A 26,979-nucleotide genomic window follows, 5' to 3' on the forward strand; every position below is an offset into this window, starting at 1 on the left:
AAGAAAGCCACAGGTGTAAGCTCTCAAATACTTTTTGAATTTTGTTTCCATCTGCTACAGAGGCTGAGAAATCAATCATTTGACACAATTGCTGAATTTCCAGAAACACTTCAGGTTTTAGGGGGTCTTTCTGAAATCGCCCATAGGTTTTACAGGCATTCTTTTCCAGGCGTTTTAGGCCTAAATGGGTTAAAGGTGAACAAATTGGAAATAAAAGCAGCGATGAACTCACCTTTGATGGTGGCCCTCTTGGGCAGGATGGTGATGGCTCCGTCAGCGGCGTCCTCCAGCTGGTTGATGGGACTGTTCTTGGCCCCCCAGCTGTCGGAGCCGATCCACAGGAAGTGGCCGACCTGGTCCGCTCGCTTCGTGGCGTTCAGGATTCCCCTGCAGACGAACACGAATCAGAAACTCTGAAGTTAAACTCTGACAGCTGAGGATGTCTGATCTGAACCGTTTCACTTTCACACATTAAAACAAACACTTTTCTATTAGTTTTACTTTCTTTTTATCAGGATTTTGGTTTGTTTTGTGTTTATTTTGCAGGAAGTTTCCTAAAATCCTCTTAAAGCATGAATTTATTCCTTTATTAACCTTTTTTTTGACATTTCTTATCTCGCAAGAAAAAAGTTGCAGCTGCAGCTGTTTTTTAATCTGTGAAAACAGGCAAGAAAATGAGAATAAACCCTGACATGAGAAAAAAAAGTTTTATTTTATTTTCACAGATTAAATGAAAAAAAAATCAAATTTAAAACAAATGACGAAATCATTCTTATTTTATCCCTTTGATGAATCTCTAAGTTAGCCTCCTCTAAGTTAGCCTCCTCTAAGTTAACCTCCTCTAAGTTAACCTCCTCTAAGTTAGCCTCCTCTAAGTTAGCCTCCTCTAAGTTAACCTCCTCTAAGTTAGCCTCCTCTAAGTTAACCTCCTCTAAGTTAACCTCCTCTAAGTTAGCCTCCTCTAAGTTAGCCTCCTCTAAGTTAGCCTCCTCTAAGTTAACCTCCTCTAAGTTAGCCTCCTCTAAGTTAACCTCCTCTAAGTTAACCTCCTCTAAGTTAGCCTCCTCTAAGTTAACCTCCTCTAAGTTAGCCTCCTCTAAGTTAACCTCTAAGTTAGCCTCCTCTAAGTTAGCCTCCTCTAAGTTAACCTCCTCTAAGTTAACCTCTAAGTTAACCTCTAAGTTAACCTCCTCTAAGTTAGCCTCCTCTAAGTTAGCCTCCTCTAAGTTAGCCTCCTCTTAGTTAACCTCCTCTAAGTTAACCTCCTCTAAGTTAGCCTCCTCTAAGTTAACCTCCTCTAAGTTAACCTCCTCCAAGTTAGCCTCCTCTAAGTTAACCTCTAAGTTAGCCTCCTCTAAGTTAGCCTCCTCTAAGTTAACCTCCTCTAAGTTAACCTCCTCTAAGTTAACCTCCTCTAAGTTAGCCTCCTCTAAGTTAACCTCCTCTAAGTTAACCTCCTCTAAGTTAGCCTCCTCTAAGTTAACCTCCTCTAAGTTAGCCTCCTCTAAGTTAGCCTCCTCTAAGTTAACCTCCTCTAAGTTAACCTCCTCTAAGTTAGCCTCCTCTAAGTTAGCCTCCTCTAAGTTAACCTCCTCTAAGTTAACCTCCTCTAAGTTAACCTCTAAGTTAACCTCCTCTAAGTTAGCCTCCTCTAAGTTAACCTCCTCTAAGTTAACCTCTAAGTTAACCTCCTCTAAGTTAGCCTCCTCTAAGTTAACCTCCTCTAAGTTAACCTCCTCTAAGTTAACCTCTAAGTTAGCCTCCTCTAAGTTAACCTCCTCTAAGTTAACCTCTAAGTTAACCTCTAAGTTAACCTCTAAGTTAACCTCTAAGTTAACCTCTAAGTTAGCCTCCTCTAAGTTAACCTCTAAGTTAGCCTCCTCTAAGTTAACCTCCTCTAAGTTAGCCTCCTCTAAGTTAACCTCCTCTAAGTTAACCTCTAAGTTAACCTCTAAGTTAGCCTCCTCGAAGTTAACCTCTAAGTTAGCCTCCTCTAAGTTAACCTCTAAGTTAGCCTCCTCTAAGTTAGCCTCCTCTAAGTTAGCCTCCTCTAAGTTAGCCTCCTCTAAGTTAGCCTCCTCTAAGTTAGCCTCCTCTAAGTTAACCTCCTCTAAGTTAACCTCCTCTAAGTTAACCTCCTCTAAGTTAACCTCCTCTAAGTTAAACTCCTCTAAGTTAACCTCCTCTAAGTTAGCCTCCTCTAAGTTAGCCTCCTCTAAGTTAACCTCCTCTAAGTTAACCTCCTCTAAGTTAACCTCCTCTAAGTTAACCTCCTCTAAGTTAGCCTCCTCTAAGTTAACCTCCTCTAAGTTAACCTCCTCTAAGTTAAACTCCTCTAAGTTAGCCTCCTCTAAGTTAGCCTCCTCTGACCCATCCAGACATCTTTCCCCTCCACTCGCCCACAGATTCCTTCAGACTGCGTTTTAATGGTGTGCTTTTACTACCTGATGTCTTCATCGGAGGCGAACAGGACGACCGCCCTGGCGTAGCGAGTGTCCAGCAGCAGACGGATGATTTTATCAAAGTCGGAGGGTTTGTGGTCGTGAGGGATCTTCAGGGACTGAGCAATGCAGATTCCACCTGAGGGGACAGAAAATAAAAAGAAAAGGTTCATGTACAGTCAGTCTGCTGCGGGAGGTTTAAAAAGAGTCATTTAGTTTAAAATGAGTCATTTATCGGCTCGACTGGAAATGACTTTAACCTTTCAGGAGCGTCTTTTAAAGGTTCAGCCCAGAGTTTGTTGTAAGAGTCAGAAAGGAGGAAGACGCTCCTCTGTCTCTGCTCTCTGACATTTCACCAACCTCAGAAAAAACTAATAATAATCAACATACTGACTTCTGAAATCTCAATAAAGCAGAAAAACGGGGGCCACAGCCTGAAGAAACAGCTCATAATATCCACTCTGACACCACATCTCTCTCCATTTTAAGCATTTTTTTATTCTTAAAAACAAAGAAGAACAAGCATCTTTCACAGGTTCCTCCCCATTTCTGCTTCATTTCATTCTTAAACATAAGATTTAAACACTTTAAATGTTTTGCATGTTGATCATCTGACTGATTATTCTTTGTCTCCTTTCACAGTTAAACTTCTTTACCTGCAGCGAGTTTAAGAACTGAACAAACACAGTTTCATCCCCCTAACCCTGGTTATCTTCAGGTGATAACTTGTTTGCTGTTTTAAAACCAGAACGTTTGCTTCGTGCAGACCAAAACCACCCAATAAATCTGAAGTTTATATAAAAAACAGATGAGGAAAAATTTATGAATGACTGAAATTGAGTTCATTAAAACACTAAAATCAAGTCGATGGTGATGACAACAAACTCCTCTGGGAAGAAGATAATTCAGATATCTGATCAGAGACTTCTGAAATCTGATATGAATGTTTTAACAGACACATTTGGGCCTAATCTGGGCTCCTTCTGGCATTCGGGGCTCAGTTACAGCACTGGGAAGTGCAGCCGTGGCCCAGAAGCCCAAAGAAAAGGTCGGTTTGGACCACCTGAGTTTAGGCGGTAACACATTGCGGTCCCTTGCAATGGGCTCAATGCGCCACAGGCAAGAGTGTGGTTAACATAAATGCCCGGGGACTTTAATCCCTTTCAAACATTTATGAATAGTCTTGAACAAATAAACAACTGGATGATCCAGAGTTTCCTTCAGTTAAACAAAGACAAACAGAGATCACCGTCTTTGGAGCCAAAGAAGAAGAATCTGAGCTCAGCTTCAGTCTGTGACGTTAAAAAGCACAAACAGGCCAGAAATATGGGCGTTATTATGGACTCAGACCTGAACTCCAACAGGCAGTTATGAAGTCAGCCGACTATGCCAAGTTGAATTGTCTTCTCAGCGTAGTAGTTCCAGTCTAAAATATCACTTAAAGGCAAAACACACAACTGATAGCAGCAAGTCATTCAAGGAAACAGACAGTGGAGCGAGGCTTCTACATAAAAACTACAGAAAGATGCTGATGTTAAAAGTGTGTTTGCACAACAAATGTTATGGCACTTTCATTCATATGGCAGCACATTTAAAATAAAACTAAATGCTAAAAGCTATACACTACTTTTGGATTCAATTTTGGATTCTGCGTACAAATGCGATTAATCGTGATTAATCAGGGAAATCATGCGATTAATTAGATTAAACATTTTAATCGTTGCCCAGCCCTACTTTAAATTTCATACTTTTACCGTAAAGTGTGTGGAAAAAGCATTGAATGTCATTATTTAATGCTCCAAGGAAACGAAGGGCAGACTTTAACGGGTTAAAAAACCCTCAAAAATCCCACCCGATAAGGAGCTAAAGGACCGAGAGCAGCAGCAGAACTGCAGCTTCCATCCGTGTTTCCAGACTAAATGGATTTAGTTTGAATTTATTTACGATTCAGAGAGTTGAGCTTCATCCAGGTTTTAAGATCACAGGTAAAGGTTCATGTTTAATGCACGAACAGACCTGGATATCATCGGTAAAACCATGAAAGAAGGTGTTATGTCTCCTGAAAACAGATGCCAAAGGCTACATGTTCAGTGAAAATAACAGTGGGCCCAAAACGGACCCCTGGTGTCCCCCACAGAGGAGTTCAGAGTCAACAGGTAAAAACTCTCAGAGGAGCTGTTTCAGTGCAGAAACGCGATTTAAAACCAAACTTTTCAGTGTCTCAGGGTGTCTGAAGATGAGTTTTTGGATGGAAAGAGTTCCTCAGTGAGGTCCGATGGAGGCTGGACGGCAGGATGACGTCTCAGATGAATCAGACCAGCAGAGGGAAAACCTTTTAATTCACCTTTTTGTTTTCTCTGGGAATGAATCTGACAAATGCGATTAATCGTGATTAATCAGGGAACTCATGTGATTAATTAGATTAAACATTTTAATCGTTGCCCAGCCCTAGTTAAAGCTGCTTTAAATGTGCGTTGCTCATGGGTTCGGGCCTCCCTGACGTCCCAGCGTCTCCTCATCTGAGATTCAGCTGCAGCGCTCTGCATCAGAAATGAGCCGAGCTGATCTGGTCGACTGATGAATTAAACATGGGGTATGCAGCGGCCGACGGCACGGAAATCATATTTACAGCATTCTGGATGTGGAGAAATTTACTGCATCGGGCCTAAATTACTTTCACACAGTGGGACGGTGGGAAGGAGTTTCAGGGTTAATTCGATTTAAAACTGATGGCAGACTCACTCACACTTCGAGCTGCTTGGTTCTGGCGTTCTGCTACGACCACAACGGAGAAAAAGCTCGAGGGTGAAAGTATTCTAATTTATTGGAAAAAAACTTTATCATTTGAAACCAAATTCGTGGCCTTTCGCTCGTGTTCTGGTTGAGCTGTGAGGGGATATTCCAGGGCCGTAACCATCACCTCAGAGGTGAGGGGGACACATTTTTCAGAGGTTTTTGAGTGATTTATTATCCTCTCTTCTTAGTGGATAACCATGTCATCACTAACAGCCACCGTACAGCACCAGGGGACCCACTTTAGTTCTTTAAACTATATACGAATAAAATCTAAAGTCTTAGCTGCTTTAACCCCTGAGATGAAATGAAGCCAGGGGAAATACTAAAAAATGAGAGTAATTCTGAAATATCTGTCCTGATACCGGCCTGGTTTATATATCATTATTTTCAGAGCGAGTTCTAATCTCCGTTTCCCTGTTAAGAACCTGCATCATCGACCCTGACTCGGCTCTTTCTATTGTGGCAATAAAGACTTCTTTAAATTATGTGGAAAGCAATAGTGCAAAAGCATTAATTCTGCATAGAAAATGAAAGAGAAATGGGTTTATTTCTAGCATGAACCGAGGTGCAATAATCTGCCACCAAAGGTGCAATAATCTGCCACCAAAGGTGCAATAATCTGCCACCAAAGGTGCAATAATCTGCCACCAAAGGTGCAATAATCTGCCACCAAAGGTTCAATAATCTGCCACCAAAGGTGCAATAATCTGCCACCAAAGGTTCAATAATCTGCCACCAAAGGTTCAATAATCTGCCACCAAAGGTTCAATAATCTGCCACCAAAGGTGCAATAATCTGCCACCAAAGGTGAAATAATCTGCCACCAAAGGTGCAATAATCTGCCACCAAAGGTGCAATAATCTGCCACCAAAGGTGAAATAATCTGCCACCAAAGGTGAAATAATCTGCCACCAAAGGTGAAATAATCTGCCACCAAAGGTGCAATAATCTGCCACCAAAGGTGCAATAATCTGCCACCAAAGGTGCAATAATCTGCCACCAAAGGTGCAATAATCTGCCACCAAAGGTGCAATAATCTGCCACCAAAGGTGAAATAATCTGCCACCAAAGGTGAAATAATCTGCCACCAAAGGTGCAATAATCTGCCACCAAAGGTGCAATAATCTGCCACCAAAGGTGAAATAATCTGCCACCAAAGGTGAAATAATCTGCCACCAAAGGTGCAATAATCTGCCACCAAAGGTGCAATAATCTGCCACCAAAGGTGCAATAATCTGCCACCAAAGGTGAAATAATCTGCCACCAAAGGTGCAATAATCTGCCACCAAAGGTGCAATAATCTGCCACCAAAGGTGCAATAATCTGCCACCAAAAGTGCAATAATCTGCCACCAAAGGTGCAATAATCTGCCACCAAAGGTGCAATAATCTGCCACCAAAGGTGAAATAATCTGCCACCAAAGGTGCAATAATCTGCCACCAAAGGTGCAATAATCTGCCACCAAAGGTGCAATAATCTGCCACCAAAAGTGCAATAATCTGCCACCAAAGGTGCAATAATCTGCCACCAAAGGTGCAATAATCTGCCACCAAAGGTGCAATAATCTGCCACCAAAGGTGAAATAATCTGCCATCAAAGGTGCAATAATCTGCCACCAAAAATTCAATAATCTGCCACCAAAAGTTCAATAATCTGCCACCAAAGGTGCAATAATCTGCCACCAAAGGTGAAATAATCTGCCATCAAAGGTGCAATAATCTGCCACCAAAGGTGAAATAATCTGCCATCAAAGGTGCAATAATCTGCCACCAAAGGTGCAATAATCTGCCACCAAAGGTGCAATAATCTGCCACCAAAGGTGCAATAATCTGCCACCAAAGGTGCAATAATCTGCCACCAAAGGTGCAATAATCTGCCACCAAAGGTGCAATAATCTGCCACCAAAAGTTCAATAATCTGCCACCAAAGGTGCAATAATCTGCCACCAAAGGTGAAATAATCTGCCATCAAAGGTGCAATAATCTGCCACCAAAGGTGAAATAATCTGCCATCAAAGGTGCAATAATCTGCCACCAAAGGTGCAATAATCTGCCACCAAAAATTCAATAATCTGCCACCAAAAGTTCAATAATCTGCCACCAAAGGTGCAATAATCTGCCACCAAAGGTGAAATAATCTGCCATCAAAGGTGCAATAATCTGCCACCAAAGGTGCAATAATCTGCCACCAAAGGTGAAATAATCTGCCATCAAAGGTGCAATAATCTGCCACCAAAGGTGCAATAATCTGCCACCAAAGGTGAAATAATCTGCCACCAAAGGTGAAATAATCTGCCACCAAAGGTGCAATAATCTGCCACCAAAGGTGCAATAATCTGCCACCAAAGGTTCAATAATCTGCCACCAAAGGTTCAATAATCTGCCACCAAAGGTTCAATAATCTGCCACCAAAGGTACAATAATCTGCCACCAAAGGTTCAATAATCTGCCACCAAAGGTTCAATAATCTGCCACCAAAGGTACAATAATCTGCCACCAAAGGTACAATAATCTGCCACCAAAGGTACAATAATCTGCCACCAAAGGTTCAATAATCTGTTAAACTGCCCTTCAGACCTTTTATATTTGTATACAGTTACATTTTTACATTATTTATTATTATTTTATTGTACATATTTGGATGCATCTTGATTCCATCGAACTTCTGTTCAATGACAACAAAGCTTTTTCTGTTCCATCTGTGACTTCCTCAAACATTCGTGGATTTTTTTAACTCACTGATTCACATGTTTTAAAGGTTGATTTCACAGAAAACCAGCAGAGACCAGCAGGAAGAACAGGCAGCACAACTTTTGCAGTTTTCCAACAGATGGAAACATAAATGAGAGACTAAATGAAGCTGCTGAGGCTGATGTGTTCCAGGATGATGTCCACTTCCTGACGGAGGGCAGCGTCCTCCCCTCAGAAGCTCTGCTCCGTGCATCAGCATCAGTTTCTCTCCTCAGAGGCTCTGCTCTGTGCATCAGCCTCAGTTTCTGTCCTCAGAAGCTCTGCTCTGTGCATCAGCATCAGTTTCTCTCCAGATGAGGCAGCTTTGACCACAGAGGCTGTAGCTCCTCCAGATAGATCACCTTACTAACGACTGCAGCCAACACAGTTTTCCTTCAAGTACCAGACGAGTTTGTCAGCGACACACTGACGTATCGATCGGGCCGTAATCTGTCCTCTGAAGCACGAGGGATCCATCAGAGTGATCAGAGGCTGTGCTGAGCGTTTAAACTCAGGCTGACTGAGCACACCGAAGACCTTTTACATCCACTCATGGATCAGAAGACGTCCTTAAACAGAATCGGAGAAAGACGGATCCAGTTCTGATTCAGACACAGATCCCAATCTGAAACCAGTTATTCTAGTTTGCAGGAGACCTGGTTCCAGATCAGCACCAAAACTGTGACCTCACCATATTGTAAAAGTCTGCTGCTCTCAGGCTTTTATTTTGTAAAAGTCTGTTGCTCACAGGCTTTTATTTTGTAAAAGTCTGTTGCTGTCTGCTGTGGAACAGGAAAAGAAAGTAATCGGCGGATCCACCAAACATGGAGAAGGGTACGGAACTTTTACTCGGCCATTTTCATTTTAAAGTTCTTCCAGACGGCGGAGTCGACAGAACCAAAGTCATCTGTAAACTCTGCCAAGTTGAATTGTCTTCTCAGCGTAGTAGTTCCAGTCTAAAATATCACTTAAAGGCAAAACACACAACTGATAGCAGCAAGTCATTCAAGGAAACAGACAGTGGAGCGAGGCTTCTACATAAAAACTACAGAAAGATGCTGATGTTAAAAGTGTGTTTGCACAACAAATGTTATGGCACTTTCATTCATATGGCAGCACATTTAAAATAAAGCTAAATGCTAAAAGCTATACACTACTTTTGGATTCGTTTTTGGATTCTGCGTACAAATGCGATTAATCGTGATTATTCAGGGAAATCATGCGATTAATTAGATTAAACATTTTAATCGTTGCCCAGCCCTAATTTATGCGATAAATTTGGCACTCAGGTGTATTTTAGTCCAGTTTTAGTTGGATTAACAGGATATCTGGATTCCCTCCAACATCCTGTGAGTTACAGACTGAAACAAACTCAGATTACACAGGAGAGAGATTTACGGCTTTCAAAAGGTTCCAAAGCTGAACTGAACTGGAACGCTTCAGGTTGGTCCAGGAGGGGCTCAAAGGTTCAGAGGAGAGTCGGTGAAGAACGGGCGGATTGGAAGAGTTCAAAGCTTCCACATGTTGAAGTGAACCCCACTTTGCCTGCAGAGAGTGTAAAAGCCCTCTGAGAGGAGCTGGAGTAGAAAAGCACGACACGAGTGAGTGTTGATCAGGAGGCCGACACAATGAAACCAAACACAGACTCAGACATGAACTCTCCAGTCAAAAGCAGCTGAACAGGTGGAAATAAACACGAGAGTAAAGTCGAGCTGTCAGCTCCTCTGTGGCCCCGCCCACTCCCGCTAACGACCCCTCTGTGGCCCCGCCCACTCCCGCTAACGACTCCTCTGTGGCCCCGCCCACTCCCGCTAACGACTCCTCTGTGGCCCCGCCCACTCGCACCAACAACAACAAAAAAAAAGTTTCAGTGCAATCTGTTGGTTTCCTTAGCTAGGAAATTGTTTTTGAATTGGCTCTATAAGAATTAATTGGATTATTTTATGAATAATTATGATTACAATTAATTGAATTCCAATTGGCTTGAATTGGACTTTATTATCTAAGTGCCGTGAGATGACATTTCTTGTATTTGGCGCTATATAAATAAAAATTAATAGAATTGAAAACTCCTCTGTGGCCCCGCCCACTCCCACTCTGTGGCCCCGCCCACTCCCACTCTGTGGCCCCGCCCACTCCCACTAACGACTCAGAGCCTGAATTTATATGAGTTACCAATAACTAAATATTGATCCAGGTGATCATTCTCCATCTCAGCTGTGTGTGTGTGCGTGTGTGTGCGTGTGTGTGTGTGTGTGTGGATGTGCACGTGTGTGTGTGTGTGTGTGTGTGTGTGTGCGTGTGCGTGTGCGTGTGTGTGTGTGTGTGTGTGTGTGTGCGTGCACGTCAGCCAATGACTGCCCTGAGTTATGACCTCATTCCGCTCCAAGCAGCCAGCCTGCGAGTTATGGCGGCTCACAAGGTCGCGGTGTGAAACATGGCCGCCGCCGCCAAGGCCGAGTGTTTGAAAAGGAGGCGAGCTGAGCGCCGCTCATCATCTGCTGATCAGGACGCGGCGAGGAAAGATGGCAGCTGCAGGAGCGTTTCGGTCCGTTAGTCAGTTTCTTTTAAAGTTTAAATCTTTTTAAGACGTTATCAAATCAAATCAAATTTATTTGTAGCACATTTCATGTGCAAAACAATTCAAAGTGCTTCACATAAAATAAAAGCATTGCAGCAGGGAGTGGAAGAAGCATTAAAATACATAAAAGAATATAAAGAGAAACAAATAAAATAGTTTAAATTAATTTAAAAACAAGCAACAGCAACGTTATTCGGACATTTTCGCTTTAATATGACATTTTAATCACTTTTGAAAATTTATATCTAAATACATTTACATACATTTTAGTTTGTTATCAATTATTCTACATTTTGATCCATTTTAATGTTTATTATAGAATAAATAGAATATCCATATTTGTCGATTGAATTTCACATTCATGATTTTCATATTTTAACTTTTAAGCTCAGAATCTGAATATAATTCACCTTATTTCACTGAATAAATACAACTTTTTAGGTTAAGCTGTATTAAACTAGTTAATTAAAAAGCATCTGGAACAGCTGTTTTCAGGCTATTATAGAGTTGGTTATGAGTTAATGACTTTAATGGTTTTTTGTCACCTCAGAAACCTTAGTTTCCTTTTTCAGGACCTGAGGGGCCCCTGCTGACTCCTCTTATCGAACACTCTCAGTTTCCTCTTTGCATTCATTACGTTTTCACCTGTTTGCTGAGTCGACTGAACGCAGGAAAACAAACACAGTTTAGTCCAAAAAGCCTAAAAATCTGAGCCGAGCATCTGGTTCCTGGCTGACAGTAAAGGTCGGTGTTCTGGTGGCGTATATCCTGACATTAGAAGAAGCCCGGAGCCTTCGGCCCCCCGGAGGTGGACCTGCTCTCATGTCAGGTTCGTAAACAGAAACAGCAGGTGGCGTCTAATTAAAATGTCTCGTTAGAAGCCGTTTGTTCTGATAAACGAGCGGAACCTCAGGGAGAAAAACAAAGCAGGAAACTGGATCTCAACAGGTGGTTCTGGTCCCAGGAGGAACCGCTCGAACCTCAAACTATCCTGCACTTTCACACTGCTTCTTCATCCCAAACAAACTGAGCTCAGACAGAACTGTGCAGAGCACCTACACGCCATTAAAAACCAAAGAGACGGATGAAAACTGGCAAAAAAAACCCTGAGGTAATGAAAAAGAATATAAATAAAAGAGTTGCTTCTTAATTTCCTGATTTAACTTGCTGGAATTCTTCCTGCATTTACTGAGAAAAATCGATAAATGGATCAATAAAAGGCCGAGGCTGCGACAGAGGTTTAATTCCCCCCGGCTGTTATTAAAGACGAGTAAGGAAAAGAATCCTCTTTGGGATTTTCCTGCCGTTTACTTTCCCTTTCAGTTCAACCAGAGAACGAGGAGCCTAACTGCATTCCTGCTGAAAATCAGCTGGATTCTGTTATCCTAACCGCATCGTTCCCCGAACAATTGAGAGGATGCAGGTGTCATCGTGGTGCATGACTCCGGTTATACGGTAATAAGTATTGGAAGGCAGTATTTTAACATTTAGCATCTCCCATTTATAGAGACGGACTTAGCTAAAAACCTGCACTGCTGGCTGACAGTTTTATGAGGAAACTTTGAATAAGACAAAGGCTGTGTTCCAAACCGCATACTTTTCCTACTACTCCTACTAACTTTCTGAGATAGTATGCGAGTTTGAGTAAGCGAGAAGTTCCCGGTTATTATAATTCCAAAACAAAAATCTCTCCTAGGGAGGCAACATAAACGGCTATGAAACTAACTTAGACTTAGAAACTAAACTATGACAAATCCAAATCACTCGCAATGAGGCTAAAGAACTCGCAAAACGTGAGATAAGCAGGATATTTATCGAGACAAGGAGACACACTGACTCAAGACAAAGGGAGACGCAGACTATATGAACACAGGGGGAACGGATGGAAACCATTAGGAATCAGGAAAGACTGTGGCTGTGTTCGAAACCGCATACTTCTCCTACTACTCATACTAACTTTCTGAGTTAGTATGCGAGTTTGAGTAAGCGAGAAGTTCCCGGATGCATACTAGATTCTCCTAAATGTTGGGTATGCATCATGAGGTTACTACTCATACTCAAACTACCCAAGATGCAACGTAACGTGACGTCGCCGATCGTCATTTCCTGTCAAAACGGCAGTTTCAAGCTAGCTACAACGAGGGTAGGTTCACTTCCTGTTTTCAAAACATGTCTTAAAGACATAAAGACCTGGATGAACTTTCTGCTTATAAATTCAGACAAAACTCAAGTTTTACCCAACTAACAGTTTAATGACCGAGCTCCATCACATCTTCAAGATCTCACAGTTGGATGTTCTCCCAACAGAGGCTTCAGTTATCAGGCCCCTCTCTGTGGAACGAGCTGCCAGTTTGGGAGGCAGAGCCTTCAGTTATCAGGCCCCTCTCTGTGGAACCAGCTGCCAGTTTGGGAGGCAGAGCCTTCAGTTATCAGGCCCCTCTCTGTGGAACCAGCTGCCAGTTTGGGAGGCAGAGCCTTCAGTTATCAGGCTCCTCTCTGTGGAACCAGCTGCCAGTTTGGGAGGCAGAGCCTTCAGTTTTCAGGCCCCTCTCTGTGGAACCAGCTGCCAGTTTGGGAGGCAGAGCCTTCAGTTATCAGGCCCCTCTCTGTGGAACCAGCTGCCAGTTTGGGAGGCAGAGCCTTCAGTTATCAGGCTCCTCTCTGTGGAACCAGCTGCCAGTTTGGGAGATAGAGCCTTCAGTTATCAGGCTCCTCTCTGTGGAACCAGCTGCCAGTTTGGGAGATAGAGCCTTCAGTTATCAGGCCCCTCTCTGTGGGACCAGCTGCCAGTTTGGGAGGCAGAGCCTTCAGTTATCAGGCCCCTCTCTGTGGAACCAGATGCCAGTTTGGGAGGCAGAGCCTTCAGTTATCAGGCCCCTCTCTGAGGAACCAGCTGCCAGTTTGGGAGGCAGAGCCTTCAGTTATCAGGCCCCTCTTTGTGGAACCAGATGCCAGTTTGGGAGGCAGAGCCTTCAGTTATCAGGCTCCTCTCTGTGGAACCAGCTGCCAGTTTGGGAGGCAGAGCCTTCAGTTATCAGGCCCCTCTCTGTGGAACCAGCTGCCAGTTTGGGAGGCAGAGTCTTCAGTCATCAGGCCCCTCTCTGTGGAACCAGCTGCCAGTTTGGGAGGCAGAGCCTTCAGTTATCAGGCCCCTCTCTGTGTAACCAGCTGCCAGTTTGGGAGGCAGAGCCTTCAGTTATCAGGCCCCTCTCTGTGGAACCAGCTGCCAGTTTGGGAGGCAGAGCCTTCAGTTATCAGGCCCCTCTCTGTGGAACCAGCTGCCAGTTTGGGAGGCAGAGCCTTCAGTTATCAGGCTCCTCTCTGTGGGAGCAGCTGCCAGTTTGGGAGGCAGAGCCTTCAGTTATCAGGCCCCTCTCTACCTTTAAGATCTTAAAAGTTTCCTTTCTGATGAAGCTGATATTTAGGGATGGCTCAGGGGACCCTGAAACATCCCATAGTTCTGCATAAACCAGGCTGTTTCTTTGAAGTTCGTTGAGATGACAGTGTTGTGATTTGGTGCTTTATAAATAAAACTCCCTGGTGTTCACCATCTCAACCATCATGCAGAACAGCAACAAAGAGACGATACCAGAAAAGAACATTCTCCGTCTCCTGATCGTTTTGTCTCCGACAGTAAAGCTGAAGAGCAGCATGTGACCATGTGACCTGCAGCATGTGACCATGTGACCTGCAGCATGTGACCATGTGACCTGCAGCTGACCAGCGCCGCCGCTCCGTCTCTAACGAGCTCAGCTCGCTGTGTCCTCTGCCCCTCTGTGTGAATATGAAAGCAGCACTTTGATATCGTGCTGACACCGGGCGCCGCTGATGATGGTGATGAAAGCGCCTCGACTGCTTTCTCACTCCTCCGCTGTCAAAGCAAACCATTTAGAACTTATTTGATCAAACATGCTGAAATATGCATGATGCCCGTTTCTCCATTATCAGAGAGCGAGGGCTGCAGACTTTGACTGTCGCAGTTTCAGGGACGGCGTTTCTCTGCTCCGGCTTCATCCCACCAGCTGAAGATCAGAGAACAAACCAGATCCCAGAAAAACTGAATCTGCTACAGCAAGGAAGAAGTTTTCATGTCCTGATACACGTAAATGGATCAAAGTCTCACGTGAAATAGTTAAAAACCAAAACACCATTCTGCGTACAGCTGAAGATTAGTGCTTTCTCCCTTCCTGTTTTGTAAAAGTCTGCTGCTCACAGGCTTTTATTTTGTAAAAGTCTGCTGCTCACAGGCTTTTATTTTGTAAAAGTCTGTCGCTCACAGGCTTTTATTTTGTAAAAGTCTGCTGCTCACAGGCTTTTATTTTGTAAAAGTCTGTCGCTCACAGGCTTTTATTTTGTAAAAGTCTGCTGCTGTCTGCTGTGGAACAGGAAAAGAAAGTAATCGGCGGATCCACCAAACATGGAGAAGGGTACGGAACTTTTACTCGGCCATTTTCATGTTAAAGTTCTTGCAGACGGCGGAGTCGACAGAACCAAAGTCATCTGTAAACACTGCCAAGTTGAATTGTCTTCTCAGCGTAGTAGTTCCAGTCTAAAATATCACTTAAAGGCAAAACACACAACTGATAGCAGCAAGTCATTCAAGGAAACAGACAGTGGAGCGAGGCTTCTACATAAAAACTACAGAAAGATGCTGATGTTAAAAGTGTGTTTGCACAACAAATGTTATGGCACTTTCATTCATATGGCAGCACATTTAAAATAAAGCTAAATGCTAAAAGCTATACACTACTTTTGGATTCATTTTTGGATTCTGCGTACAAATGCGATTAATCGTGATTAATCAGGGAAATCATGTGATTAATTAGATTAAACAGTTTAATCGTTGCCCAGCCCTAATTTTAACCTGACGTTTGTTTCACCTCTGGAGGTTCTCTGCAGAATTTCAACCAAATCAAATGAACCCCACCTGAAACCCACCTGCAGCTCCCAGAGCAGGATGCTGATTGGTCCAAACACAAACCAGTAGATCAGAGACCTGATTCTCTCAGGATGCTGATCAGATTTAAAGGTTATTTCATGTAAATTATTGGAGAAAATCCATCTAAAACTCAGTCTGAGCAGCAGCAACAGGAGCTGACTTCACACAGCCAACAGGTAGAATAACTGCCCCCGTTAAGGTCCGCTCCTCTGACAGGAAAGCCTTCGTATGTTCACATGAGCATAAAAAAGGCACTTCCTGTCCGTCAGCAGGAACTTAATTCATGGCTTCACATTGAGCTGAGCGGCTCTGCCGACAGGAGGCGTGGAAATGAAACAACAGGCTGTAAAGCAGAACAGAATCTGAGCGATTGGGAAATAAATTACAGACTGCAGAGTCGGTAAATCTCAGAGACCGGCCGAAGTGGGTCTGAGTCTCTAAACCTTCCAGGACAGAAGAGACGAAAGCAGGAAGCTGCAAAGGCTGAGAAATGAACAAACCTTTAAAAGCCGATTCTCCAATTCAATGCAACCAATCACAACGAGTCTTTCAGCCCATTCAGAAGCTCCGGTTCTGACTCCCAGCAGCAGATTCTTCAAAGAGAGAAAAACCTTTTAAAATTGCTGCTGAAGCAGAAAATAAAAACCCCTTTGTGACACTTTTCCCATGACGCACATCTTTCAGTTTGTTTTATTCCTGCAACAGTGAAAATGGGCCAGCTCTGCAACATCTCTGAGAGCCTGCGATCCAGCAAAGTCACAAATAAAACTGCAAAGAAACAATAAAACCGCTTTCACATAGAGCCGGTGTCACGTGATAAAGAGAGTCCACCCGCTTTCAGCTGTGATGCTTCATGAAAGCGTCTGCTCCTCAGCAGCTGGTAAACTGAGACAAAAACGAACTCAGAAAGTTAGTAGGAGAAGTATGCGGAAAATCCAAAAGCACACGACATGTTACGCTGAGTCATCGTTTACTGAGACAAAAACTGAGACAAAACACAAGAAGCAGTCAGAGCAAGGTCACCCCAAGGTCAGAAACTAGGGCTGGGCAACGATTAAAATGTTTAGTCTACTACATACTGCATACTGCATGCTAACTCAAAAAGTTAGTATGCAGTATATAGTATGCAGTATGCAGTATGCAGTATGTAGTATGCAGTATGTAGTATGCAGTATGCAGTATGTAGTATGTAGTATGCAGTATGTAGTATGCAGTATGTAGTATGAAGTATGTAGTATGCAATATGCAGTATGCAGTATGTAGTATGTAGTATGCAGTATGCCGTAGGCAGTATGTAGTATGTAGTATGCAGTATGCAGTATGTAGTATGCAGTACGTAGTATGCAGTATGTAGTATGTAGTATGCAGTATGCAGTATGCAGTATGTAGTATGCAGTATGTAGTATGCAGTATGTAGTATGCAGTATGCAGTATGTAGTACGTAGTATGCAGTATGTAGTATGCAGTATGCAGTATGTAGTATGTAGTATGTAGTATGCAGTATGCAGTATGTAGTATGTAGTATGCAGTATGTAGTATGCAGTATGTAGTATGCAGTATGCAGTATGTAGTACGTAGTATGCAGTATGTAGTATGCAGTATGCAGTATGTAGTATGTAGTATGTAGTATGCAGTATGCCGTAGGCAGTATGTAGTATGTAATATGCAGTATGCAGTATGTAGTATGTAGTATGCAGTATGCCGTAGGCAGTATGTAGTATGTAGTATGCAGTATGCAGTATGTAGTATGCAGTACGTAGTATGCAGTATGTAGTATGTAGTATGCAGTATGCAGTATGCAGTATGTAGTATGCAGTATGTAGTATGCAGTATGCAGTATGCAGTATGTAGTATGCAGTATGTAGTATGCAGTATGTAGTATGTAGTATGCAGTATGTAGTATGTAGTATGTAGTATGTAGTATGCAGTATGCAGTATGTAGTATGCAGTACGTAGTATGCAGTATGTAGTATGCAGTATGCAGTATGTAGTATGTAGTATGCAGTATGTAGTATGCAGTATGTAGTATGCAGTATGCAGTATGTAGTATGAAGTATGTAGTATGCAGTATGCAGTATGCCGTAGGCAGTATGTAGTATGTAGTATGCAGTATGCAGTATGTAGTATGCAGTACGTAGTATGCAGTATGTAGTATGTAGTATGCAGTATGCAGTATGCAGTATGTAGTATGCAGTATGTAGTATGCAGTATGTAGTATGTAGTATGCAGTATGCAGTATGTAGTATGCAGTATGTAGTATGTAGTATGCAGTATGCAGTATGTAGTATGCAGTATGTAGTATGCAGTATGCAGTACGTAGTATGCAGTATGCAGTATGCAGTATGTAGTATGCAGTATGTAGTATGTAGTATGCAGTATGTAGTATGCAGTATGTAGTATGTAGTATGTAGTATGCAGTATGCAGTATGTAGTATGCAGTATGTAGTATGCAGTATGTAGTATGCAGTATGCAGTATGTAGTATGCAGTATGCAGTATGTAGTATGCAGTATGCGGTATGTAGTATGCAGTATGCAGTACGTAGTATGCAGTATATAGTATGCAGTATGTAGTATGCAGTATGCAGTATGCAGTATGCAGTATGTAGTATGCAGTATGCAGTACGTAGTATGCAGTATGCAGTATGCAGTATGTAGTATGCAGTATGCAGTATGCAGTATGTAGTATGCAGTATGCAGTATGTAGTATGTAGTATGCAGTATGTAGTATGCAGTATGTAGTATGCAGTATGTAGTATGTAGTATGTAGTATGCAGTATGCAGTATGTAGTATGCAGTATGTAGTATGCAGTATGTAGTATGCAGTATGCAGTATGTAGTATGCAGTATGCAGTATGTAGTATGCAGTATGTAGTATGTAGTATGCAGTATGCAGTATGTAGTATGCAGTATGTAGTATGTAGTATGCAGTATGCAGTATGTAGTATGCAGTATGTAGTATGCAGTATGCAGTACGTAGTATGCAGTATGCAGTATGCAGTATGTAGTATGCAGTATGTAGTATGTAGTATGCAGTATGTAGTATGCAGTATGTAGTATGTAGTATGCAGTATGCAGTATGTAGTATGCAGTATGTAGTATGCAGTATGTAGTATGCAGTATGCAGTATGTAGTATGCAGTATGCAGTATGTAGTATGCAGTATGCGGTATGTAGTATGCAGTATGCAGTACGTAGTATGCAGTATATAGTATGCAGTATGTAGTATGCAGTATGCAGTACGTAGTATGCAGTATATAGTATGCAGTATGCAGTATGTAGTATGCAGTATGCAGTATGTAGTATGCAGTATGTAGTATGCAGTATGCAGTATGTAGTATGCAGTATGTAGTATGCAGTATGCAGTATGTAGTATGTAGCATGTAGTATGTAGTATACGGTTTCGAACACAGCCAATGATCCCAAACACAGCAGCAGATCTACAGCAGAATGTGTGAAAAACAGAAGAATCAAGGTGTGGGCCGATATAAGAGTGGGCCGAGATTCCTCCTTTAAGCATGAGAGAGACTGATGACGTCCCACAGGAAACCATTACTTCAGCTCGCTGCTGCTGAGCATCATTAACTGCAGGCTGCATTTACCTAAAAGAGACGAGTACAGTCAACCAGATTCATTCATTTAAACAGAGTCTGTTAGAGCTGATGATGAATGGAGCGGCCGACTGTCACAAGCTGCAGCTCTGCTGAAAAAACCTGTTTTACTGCCTCTCTCTGTACCCGAGTTCAAATGGAAAAGAAAGAAATGTTGACTCCGGGGTTCTTTCTGTGAAGTGCTGGGTGACATTTTCATAAATAGTTTTTTTTTGCATATTTCACACACATTCTTTGTCTTCACCTGCAGCAGGTCCAGAAGCCGTTTCTGCAGCTTACGCTGTTTTAAAATGTCATCTATACATCTTTCCATTCAAACCTGCAAACAAACGCTGGAAATGATTGATTCAGAAATGTGTTTTTGGAAGCGGCGCACTTCCGCTGCGCAGACTGACCACAGAGAGTCATTAAAAGGCAGCAGAAGGATTCCTTAAGAAGCAAACCGGGTGAAAAACTGCAGCGTCTTTATTCTCAGGACCGCAGCCTGCTGTCACACTCAGATACTCGTTGTTAGTGCGAAGCTCTTCTGCTGTGTCACAACAAGCGTTCACAAGGCTGAACTGTGGAATATTAATGGTGAGGCGCCAGAAATATGGAAGAAGAACATTTCCCACCGGGGGGAGGAGGCAGAGATGATTAAAACATGCACACTGAAAGAATCTCCTCGTTTGCTCACACATTTCCCCTCTCAGGCGTTTTTTTTTCTGCAGCTTCTGTCCCCCAAACATCTTCCTCTGATGTGCTTCCAGCTCCGCTGAAGTGTTTTCCACTTCCAGAACAAACCAGCCGCACCAGTGTCATCCTCCAGAGAAGGAACTGAGGTGTGTTGAATGGATGACAGTCTCTGGGCTCAGATGTGGGTCCAGCCTTCATGTATCTGTATTCAGCCACACGTTTATAAGGTTATTTTATTTTGTTTACATATTTATTTATTATTTATGTATTATTTATTTATCATTTATTTGTTATTATTTATTTATTTGTTATTTATTTATTATAATGTATTTATTTTATTTAGTTTTTAATTTTTTGTTTGAAAGTTTGATTTGATTTGATCATCTCTCGCTCAGTTTCATTCGTTGACCGGGAGATAAAAAGCTCTTTGAAAAGAAGAAAATGATCATTAAAAGATGTAAGAAGTGTTGCAGGACAGGTTAGGCTCCGCCCTACAGGGGGAGGAGTCTAACCCTAACCCTGGACCCATGTCTGTCCACGCACTCCCACTTATCCGAGGTTGGGTCACCAGGGCAACAGCTTCAGGAGGGAAACCCAGACAGGATGGAACCTATAGTCCCACCAGCATGTTCTGGGTTTGCCCCGGGGGGCTTTCTCCCAGTCGGATGGGCCCAACGAGCCTCCAAGGGGAGGCGACCATGACGCGTTCTAACCAGATGCACATGCTGCCTGCAGGTGGTCCAAATTACAGCTACTGAGCTGCCAACTAACTCATCTAAAAGGTCACATGTCACTCTGGTTCTAATGTCTGTACACTGGTTGCCCATCGGTTTCAGGATCCAGTTTAAGTTCCTGTTCTCGTGCACAGAGCACAGATGCTCAGGCTCCTTCTGATCTCTGTGAACCTTTAAAACTAAACCACAGCAGCAGGACTCAGATCCTCTGATCCGGGTCTGCTGGTTGGGCCTCAGAACTTTGAGGCTTTAGCTCCTGAACTCTGGGACTGAGAACTGTGAGACTCTGTGGACAAAAAAATGTTCCAACAAACCTTTGGATAATCTGTCAGTCTGATTTAAATACAAATTATTCATTGTTATCTGGGCCTGTTTATGTGTCTTGGTTCTGTTTTAACTGCTGCTGGAAAACATGTTGTGATGTTTCTCTCGAAGGAGAGACACCAGACGAAGTGAACCAGGTCACAGCCAGGCCTGGGGGAGGAGTCAGGGCTTATTCACACACAAATTTAGTGTGAATAAAAATAAAATAAGTCAAATTTGTGTTGTGACAGAAGCGCATAAAGTAAATAACTAGAACAATGAATAAAGAGAATAAAGTCATTTGGTTGGTGCTGCAGATGAAAGTGATTTCACTACGTTCATCATGTGAGAATAAAGGATGTCACAATAACCACAAATATGGAGTGAGATCGTAGAACACTGAACATGAAATGTTTTTGGAGGGTGATGTGATGAATATTGTTGAAATGTTTTCCATCAGAAACAAACAGTATTTAAGAGGCCCCGCCCCCATAAATGATGATAATGCTGAAACAAAGGAGCGATAACAAAGGAAAAGGTTCCGGGCCGACACCTCTGCATCCAGCTCATCGAGTTTCTGAGCGTCAACAGAAATTAAACTGAAAGAAAACATCTGTCAGCGGAACTTAATCAACACCGTCGCGCTCTCAGGGTCGTCCTCCTTTCACATCGTGCAGTTTTCTGACCGACAACAGCCAATCCGTCACGGCTTCTCTGTAATGTGGAAACATGGCTTCTGGCCGCCATGAAGCTTCACAGCATCCGAACAACAACTAATGAACCCTGACAGCTGGCTGACTGAAACAGTGATTACCGTGGCGACCTTCCACTCCCGAACCCACACACACCGTCAGGCTCAGAGCGAATAACGTGTTTGTTTCATCAGGTGACACGACACCGTACCTGAATGACATCAGATAATAACCAACACCTGAGCAACGGAGCAGATCTGCTCTCATTACCGGAAAACCTCTCAGACAGCTGACAGTCAGGATCAAGGCCTGCCTTTCATCATCCTCCATTTCAGAGTCCATCGCACCATCAACTCCTCCTCACGCACCGTCACTCTGCTGCACGTCTCCTGTTGGAGGACAACGTGTTCCTGACCAGCACTGGTGATGGAAACCTGCGGTACTGTACAGCGTGTTGTTAACTTGAAGCGAACCTAACCCTAACCTAGCATACATAACCCTAACCTAACCCTAACCTAGCATACATAACCCTAACCTAATCCTAACCTAGCATACATAACCCTAACCCAACCCTAACCCTAACCTAGCATACCTAACCTAACCTAACCTAGCATACATAACCCTAACCCTAACCTAGCATACATAACCTAACCTAACCTAGAAACTAAAGAACCCTAACCTAGCACATATTTCCCTAACCTAACCCTAACCTAGCATACATAACCCTAACCTAAACCTAACCTAGCATACATATCCCTAACCTAACCCAGCATACATAACCCTAACCTAACCCTAACCTAGCATACATAACCCTAACCTAGCATACATATCCCTAACCCCAACCCTAACCTAGCATACATATCCCTAACCTAACCCTAACCTAGCATACATAACCCCAACCTAAACCTAACCTAGCATACATATCCCTAACCTAACCCTAACCTAGCATACATAACCCTAACCTAGCATACATATCCCTAACCCCAACCCTAACCTAGCATACATATCCCTAACCTAACCCTAACCCAGCATACATAACCCTAACCTAACCCCTAACCTAGCATACATAACCCTAACCTATCCCTAACCTAGCATACATAACCCTAACCTAACCCTAACCTAGCATACATAACCCTAACCTAGCACACATAACCCTAACCTAACCCTAACCTAGCATACATAACCCTAACCTAGCATACATAACCCTAACCTAGCATACATAACCCTAACCTAACCCTAACCTAGCATACATATCCCTAATCTAATCCTAACCTAGCATACACAACCCTAATCTAATCCTAACCTAGCATACCTAACCTAACCTAGCATACATAACCCTAACCTAACCCTAACCTAGCATACATAACCCTAACCTAACCCTAACCTAGCATACATAACCCTAACCTAACCCTAACCTAGCATACATAACCCTAACCTAGCATACATAACCCTAACCTAACCCTAACCTAGCATACATATCCCTAATCTAATCCTAACCTAGCATACCTAACCTAACCTTAACCTAACCTAACCCTAACCTAGAAACTAAAGAACCCTAACCTAACCTAGCATACTGAATCCGCTTGTTGGTTTGTACACTTGTTGTCGCCATCGTAAACTCCTGCTCATTTCACGTCACCACCGACTCATCAAGATTGACAGCAGCGCAACTTTTTGATCGACAGCTAATCGGCAAATAATCATTTTGTGTTGGAAAGGGGCGGGAAAACTGTGAATTTTGATTGGACATAAATTTAAGTAGATTTTCAGAGGGACCAATTAAGTTTTTAAATTCATGTATGATTCATCGGCCCTTTGGCGAGCTACTAGTGGCGACGCGTTGGGGACCCGTGGGGTGGAGGGATGTGTGAGGGAACTAAATCCTCCTGTGCTCCTGATAGGATGTCCTACCAACACCAGGGAACCTCCAGAGCCCAGGCTGCACCCTGTGGCAAAAACCGGCGATGCTTGAACACGTAGCGTAGAGCAACAAGACGAGCAGTGGTTCCATGGGCGAGAGGACGGAGGAGGCTCGTGATCCTAGGAAGCTTTGGAAGTACCGATCCCTCATCCACGAGCATCAACAGGTGGGATAGTTAGCTTGGAACTTAACAAAAGAAGTACTGGAGCACTTTGGATCACCCTGTGGTCAGACATGGGGGAGGAGCCAGACCTGGGGGAGGAGCCAGGCCTGGGGGAGGAGCCAAGGTCTGGAGGAGGAGCCAGATATGGGGGAGGGGTCAGACATGGGGGAGGAGCCAAGGTCTGGGGGAAGAGCCAGATATGGGGGAGGGGTCAGACATGGGGGAGGAGCCAGGTCTGGGGGAAGAGCCAATGTCTGGGGGAGGAGCCAGGCATGGGGGAGGGGTCAGACATGGGGAGGAGCCAAGGTCTGGGGGAGGAGCCAGACATGGGAGAGGGGTCACACATGGGGGAGGAGCCAGACATGGGAGAGGGGTCACACATGGGGGAGGAGCCAAGGTCTGGGGGAGGAGCCAGATATGGGGGAGGAGCCAGGTCTGGGGGAGGAACCAAGGTCTGGGGGAGGAGCCAGGCCTGGGGGAGGAGTCAGGCATGGGGGAGGGGTCAGACATGGGGGAGGAGCCAAGGTCTGGGGGAGGAGCCAGGCATGGTGGAGGGGCCAAGATCTGGGGGAGGAGCCAGATATGGGGGAGGGGTCAGACATGGGGGAGGAGCCAGACCTGGGGGAGGAGCCAGGCCTGGGGGAGGAGCCAAGGTCTGGAGGAGGAGCCAGATATGGGGGAGGGGTCAGACATGGGGGAGGAGCCAAGGTCTGGGGGAGGAGCCAGGTCTGGGGGAGGAACCAAGGTCTGGGGGAGGAGCCAGGCCTGGGGGAGGAGTCAAGGTCTGGGGGAGGAGCCAGGCATGGGGGAGGAGTCAGGCATGGGGGAGAAGCCAAGGTCTGGGGGAGGAGCCAGGCATGGTGGAGGGGCCAAGGTCTGGGGGAGGAGCCAGGCCTGGGGGGGGAGCCAGACATGGGGGAGGAGCCAAGGTCAAGGAACCAAGGAGGGCCCAACTGAGGAAGGCGAGCCAAGATGGCGCTGGAGCAACCCAGAGGAAACACCACAGAACATTGGCCGTGGATCCCAAAGGGGCAGCTGCAGCTGGGGTTAGCCCAGCCCTATGGAGGTGTTGGGGGTTAACTGTGTGGGTGCCCACGCCATGAAGCTCACTCAGTCTGGTGGACTCAAGGATTTCACCAAACCATCTTCTCAGGCGTTAAGTGGAATCAAACAGCCGAGGAAAGCAGAGAAAATGAGATCTCAGCCCAGCTGACGATGTAAAAACCTCCGGCCGTGACTTCTGGAACGACTTTGTGTTGCCTCCATCGACAGCTTTGGGTGTCATTCATTTCTGCTTCATCTGAAGCTGCTCTGCAAAACTTCCACATCGTTGGGTACAATCACAAATACACGATAATAAAACCCATAAACCTCCCCCCCCGTCAGTTGAGTCCAGAAATATTTGTTCCTGTCCAACAGATAGGAAGCTATCTTGGCCCAGATTTCCCATGAGGCCTTGCTCCGGGGGAGATGCATCACACACGGAGGCTGTCGGAGCTGAGGGAGATTCTTCAGGCTGCCAGCTCTCAGAAAGGGCTCTGCCTCATTAGAGGTGATGAATGGGGGGAGGCAGCGAGCGGCGGAGGCAGCGAGCGGCGGAGGCAGCGAAGCAGCTCCGTACAATCTTAACGCCTCATATTCAGGACGAAATCTGTGCGTTAAAGCATCGTTTCAACAAGAGAACGGCAACATGCCGCCCACCATCAGCTGGAAGTGTTCACAACAAGAGTCTTAATGAGGGTTCATAAGAGTTTATGGCTTCAGGTCAAACTCTTCATCAAATAAAACTAGGGCTGGGCAACGATTAAAATGTTTAATCGAATTAATAACATGATTTCCCTGATTAATCACGATTAATCGCATTTGTACGCAGAATCCAAAAATGAATCCAAAAGTAGTGTATAGCTTTTAGCATTTAGCTTTATTTTAAATGTGCTGCCATATGAATGAAAGTGCCATAACATTTGTTGTGCAAACACACTTTTAACATCAGCATCTTTCTGTAGTTTTTATGTAGAAGCCTCGCTCCACTGTCTGTTTCCTTGAATGACTTGCTGCTATCAGTTGTGTGTTTTGCCTTTAAGTGATATTTTAGACTGGAACTACTACGCTGAGAAGACAATTCAACTTGGCAGTGTTTACAGATGACTTTGGTTCTGTCGACTCCGCCGTCTGGAAGAACTTTAACATGAAAATGGCCGAGTAAAAGTTCCGTACCCTTCTCCATGTTTGGTGGATCCGCCGATTACTTTCTTTTCCTGTTCCACAGCAGACAGCAGCAGACTTTTACAAAATAAAAGCCTGTGAGCAACATACTTTTACAGAATAAAAGACTGTGAGCAACAGACTTTTACAAAAATAAAATAAATAATAAAACAGGGGGGTCTGTGGCGTAGTGGGTTGAGCAGGCGCCCCATGTACAGAGGCTATAGTCCTCGCTGCAGCTGGCCCCGGTTCGAGTCCCGCATCGGACGGCCCTGTGCTGCGTGTTGTTCCCCCTCTCTCTGCCCCTGCTTCCTGTCTCTTTGAACTTTCCATTAAAGGCACAAAAGCCCCCCAAAATTTATATATATTTTTTAAACTGTTTGACTTTTGCAAAATAAAAGCCTGTGAGCAACAGACATTTACAATAATAAAATCAATAAAAATAAAAAAGTGCGTTAATGCGCGATAAAATATTTATCAGCGTTAAATAATTAGCGAGTTAACGCGATAATAACGAGTTAACTCGCCCAGCCCTAAATAAAACCCTTCCCTACCCGCCCACTCAGGAGCTCATGGAATGACACCGGGTTTCTGCAGAGAGGAACGAGCCGGTGTTTCAGAAACAAACAGCAGCTGTGAGGTGAGACACACTTTAAGGACAAATATCCACAGTCGCCTCCTCCATCAGACATGTGAGCAGCTCATAGATCTTTAAAGACGGTGCCTGACAGTGCAATCAGCTCCGGACCTGTTTGTGTTTTACAGGCTCACACAGAGGAGGAAGTAATGACCGCAGACACACTCACTCTGTGTGTTTAAGGCTGCTGGAGATGGATGGGCAGGGTGGAAGGTCCTTTAACTCCCGCCTGCCTGTCACTGTGTGCTGATCCAGTAAAACTGCTGGACTGTTGGCCGGATGTGTGTTCCAGAGGAGTTCATGTGAGCGTTAAAGGTCGGCCTTCCTTCTGCTCAGCCTCAGAGGTTACAGTGTTCCTGTTAAAGGATGGAAATCTGTCATAAAGCAGTAAAACCTGCAGCCTGTATTACCCACGGTGCATTTGGACCTGGGCTGTGTTCGAAACCGCATACTACATACTACATACTACATACTACATACTGCATACTGCATACTTCATACTACATACTCATCGATCAGACAGTATGCAGAGCGTTTACCCACAATGCATTTCGC

General features: G+C 44.1%; 1 protein-coding gene across 2 annotated transcripts in view; it reads right to left on the minus strand.

The window, feature by feature from the left end:
* Positions 1–26,979, minus strand: part of grm7 (glutamate metabotropic receptor 7) — a 344,389-nt gene that overhangs the window by 204,365 nt on the left and 113,045 nt on the right. For both annotated transcript variants that reach the window (XM_075460109.1, XM_075460110.1), the window contains exons 3-4: positions 2,445–2,580; positions 233–387 (exon numbers count right to left, since the gene is read on the minus strand). In XM_075460109.1, the coding sequence (XP_075316224.1) occupies positions 233–387; positions 2,445–2,580 (291 nt within the window). The remainder of the gene's footprint in view (positions 1–232; positions 388–2,444; positions 2,581–26,979) is intronic.

The sequence above is a fragment of the Odontesthes bonariensis genome, chromosome 3 (assembly GCF_027942865.1).
Source record: "Odontesthes bonariensis isolate fOdoBon6 chromosome 3, fOdoBon6.hap1, whole genome shotgun sequence".
NCBI classification, from domain to species: Eukaryota; Metazoa; Chordata; class Actinopteri; order Atheriniformes; family Atherinopsidae; genus Odontesthes; species Odontesthes bonariensis.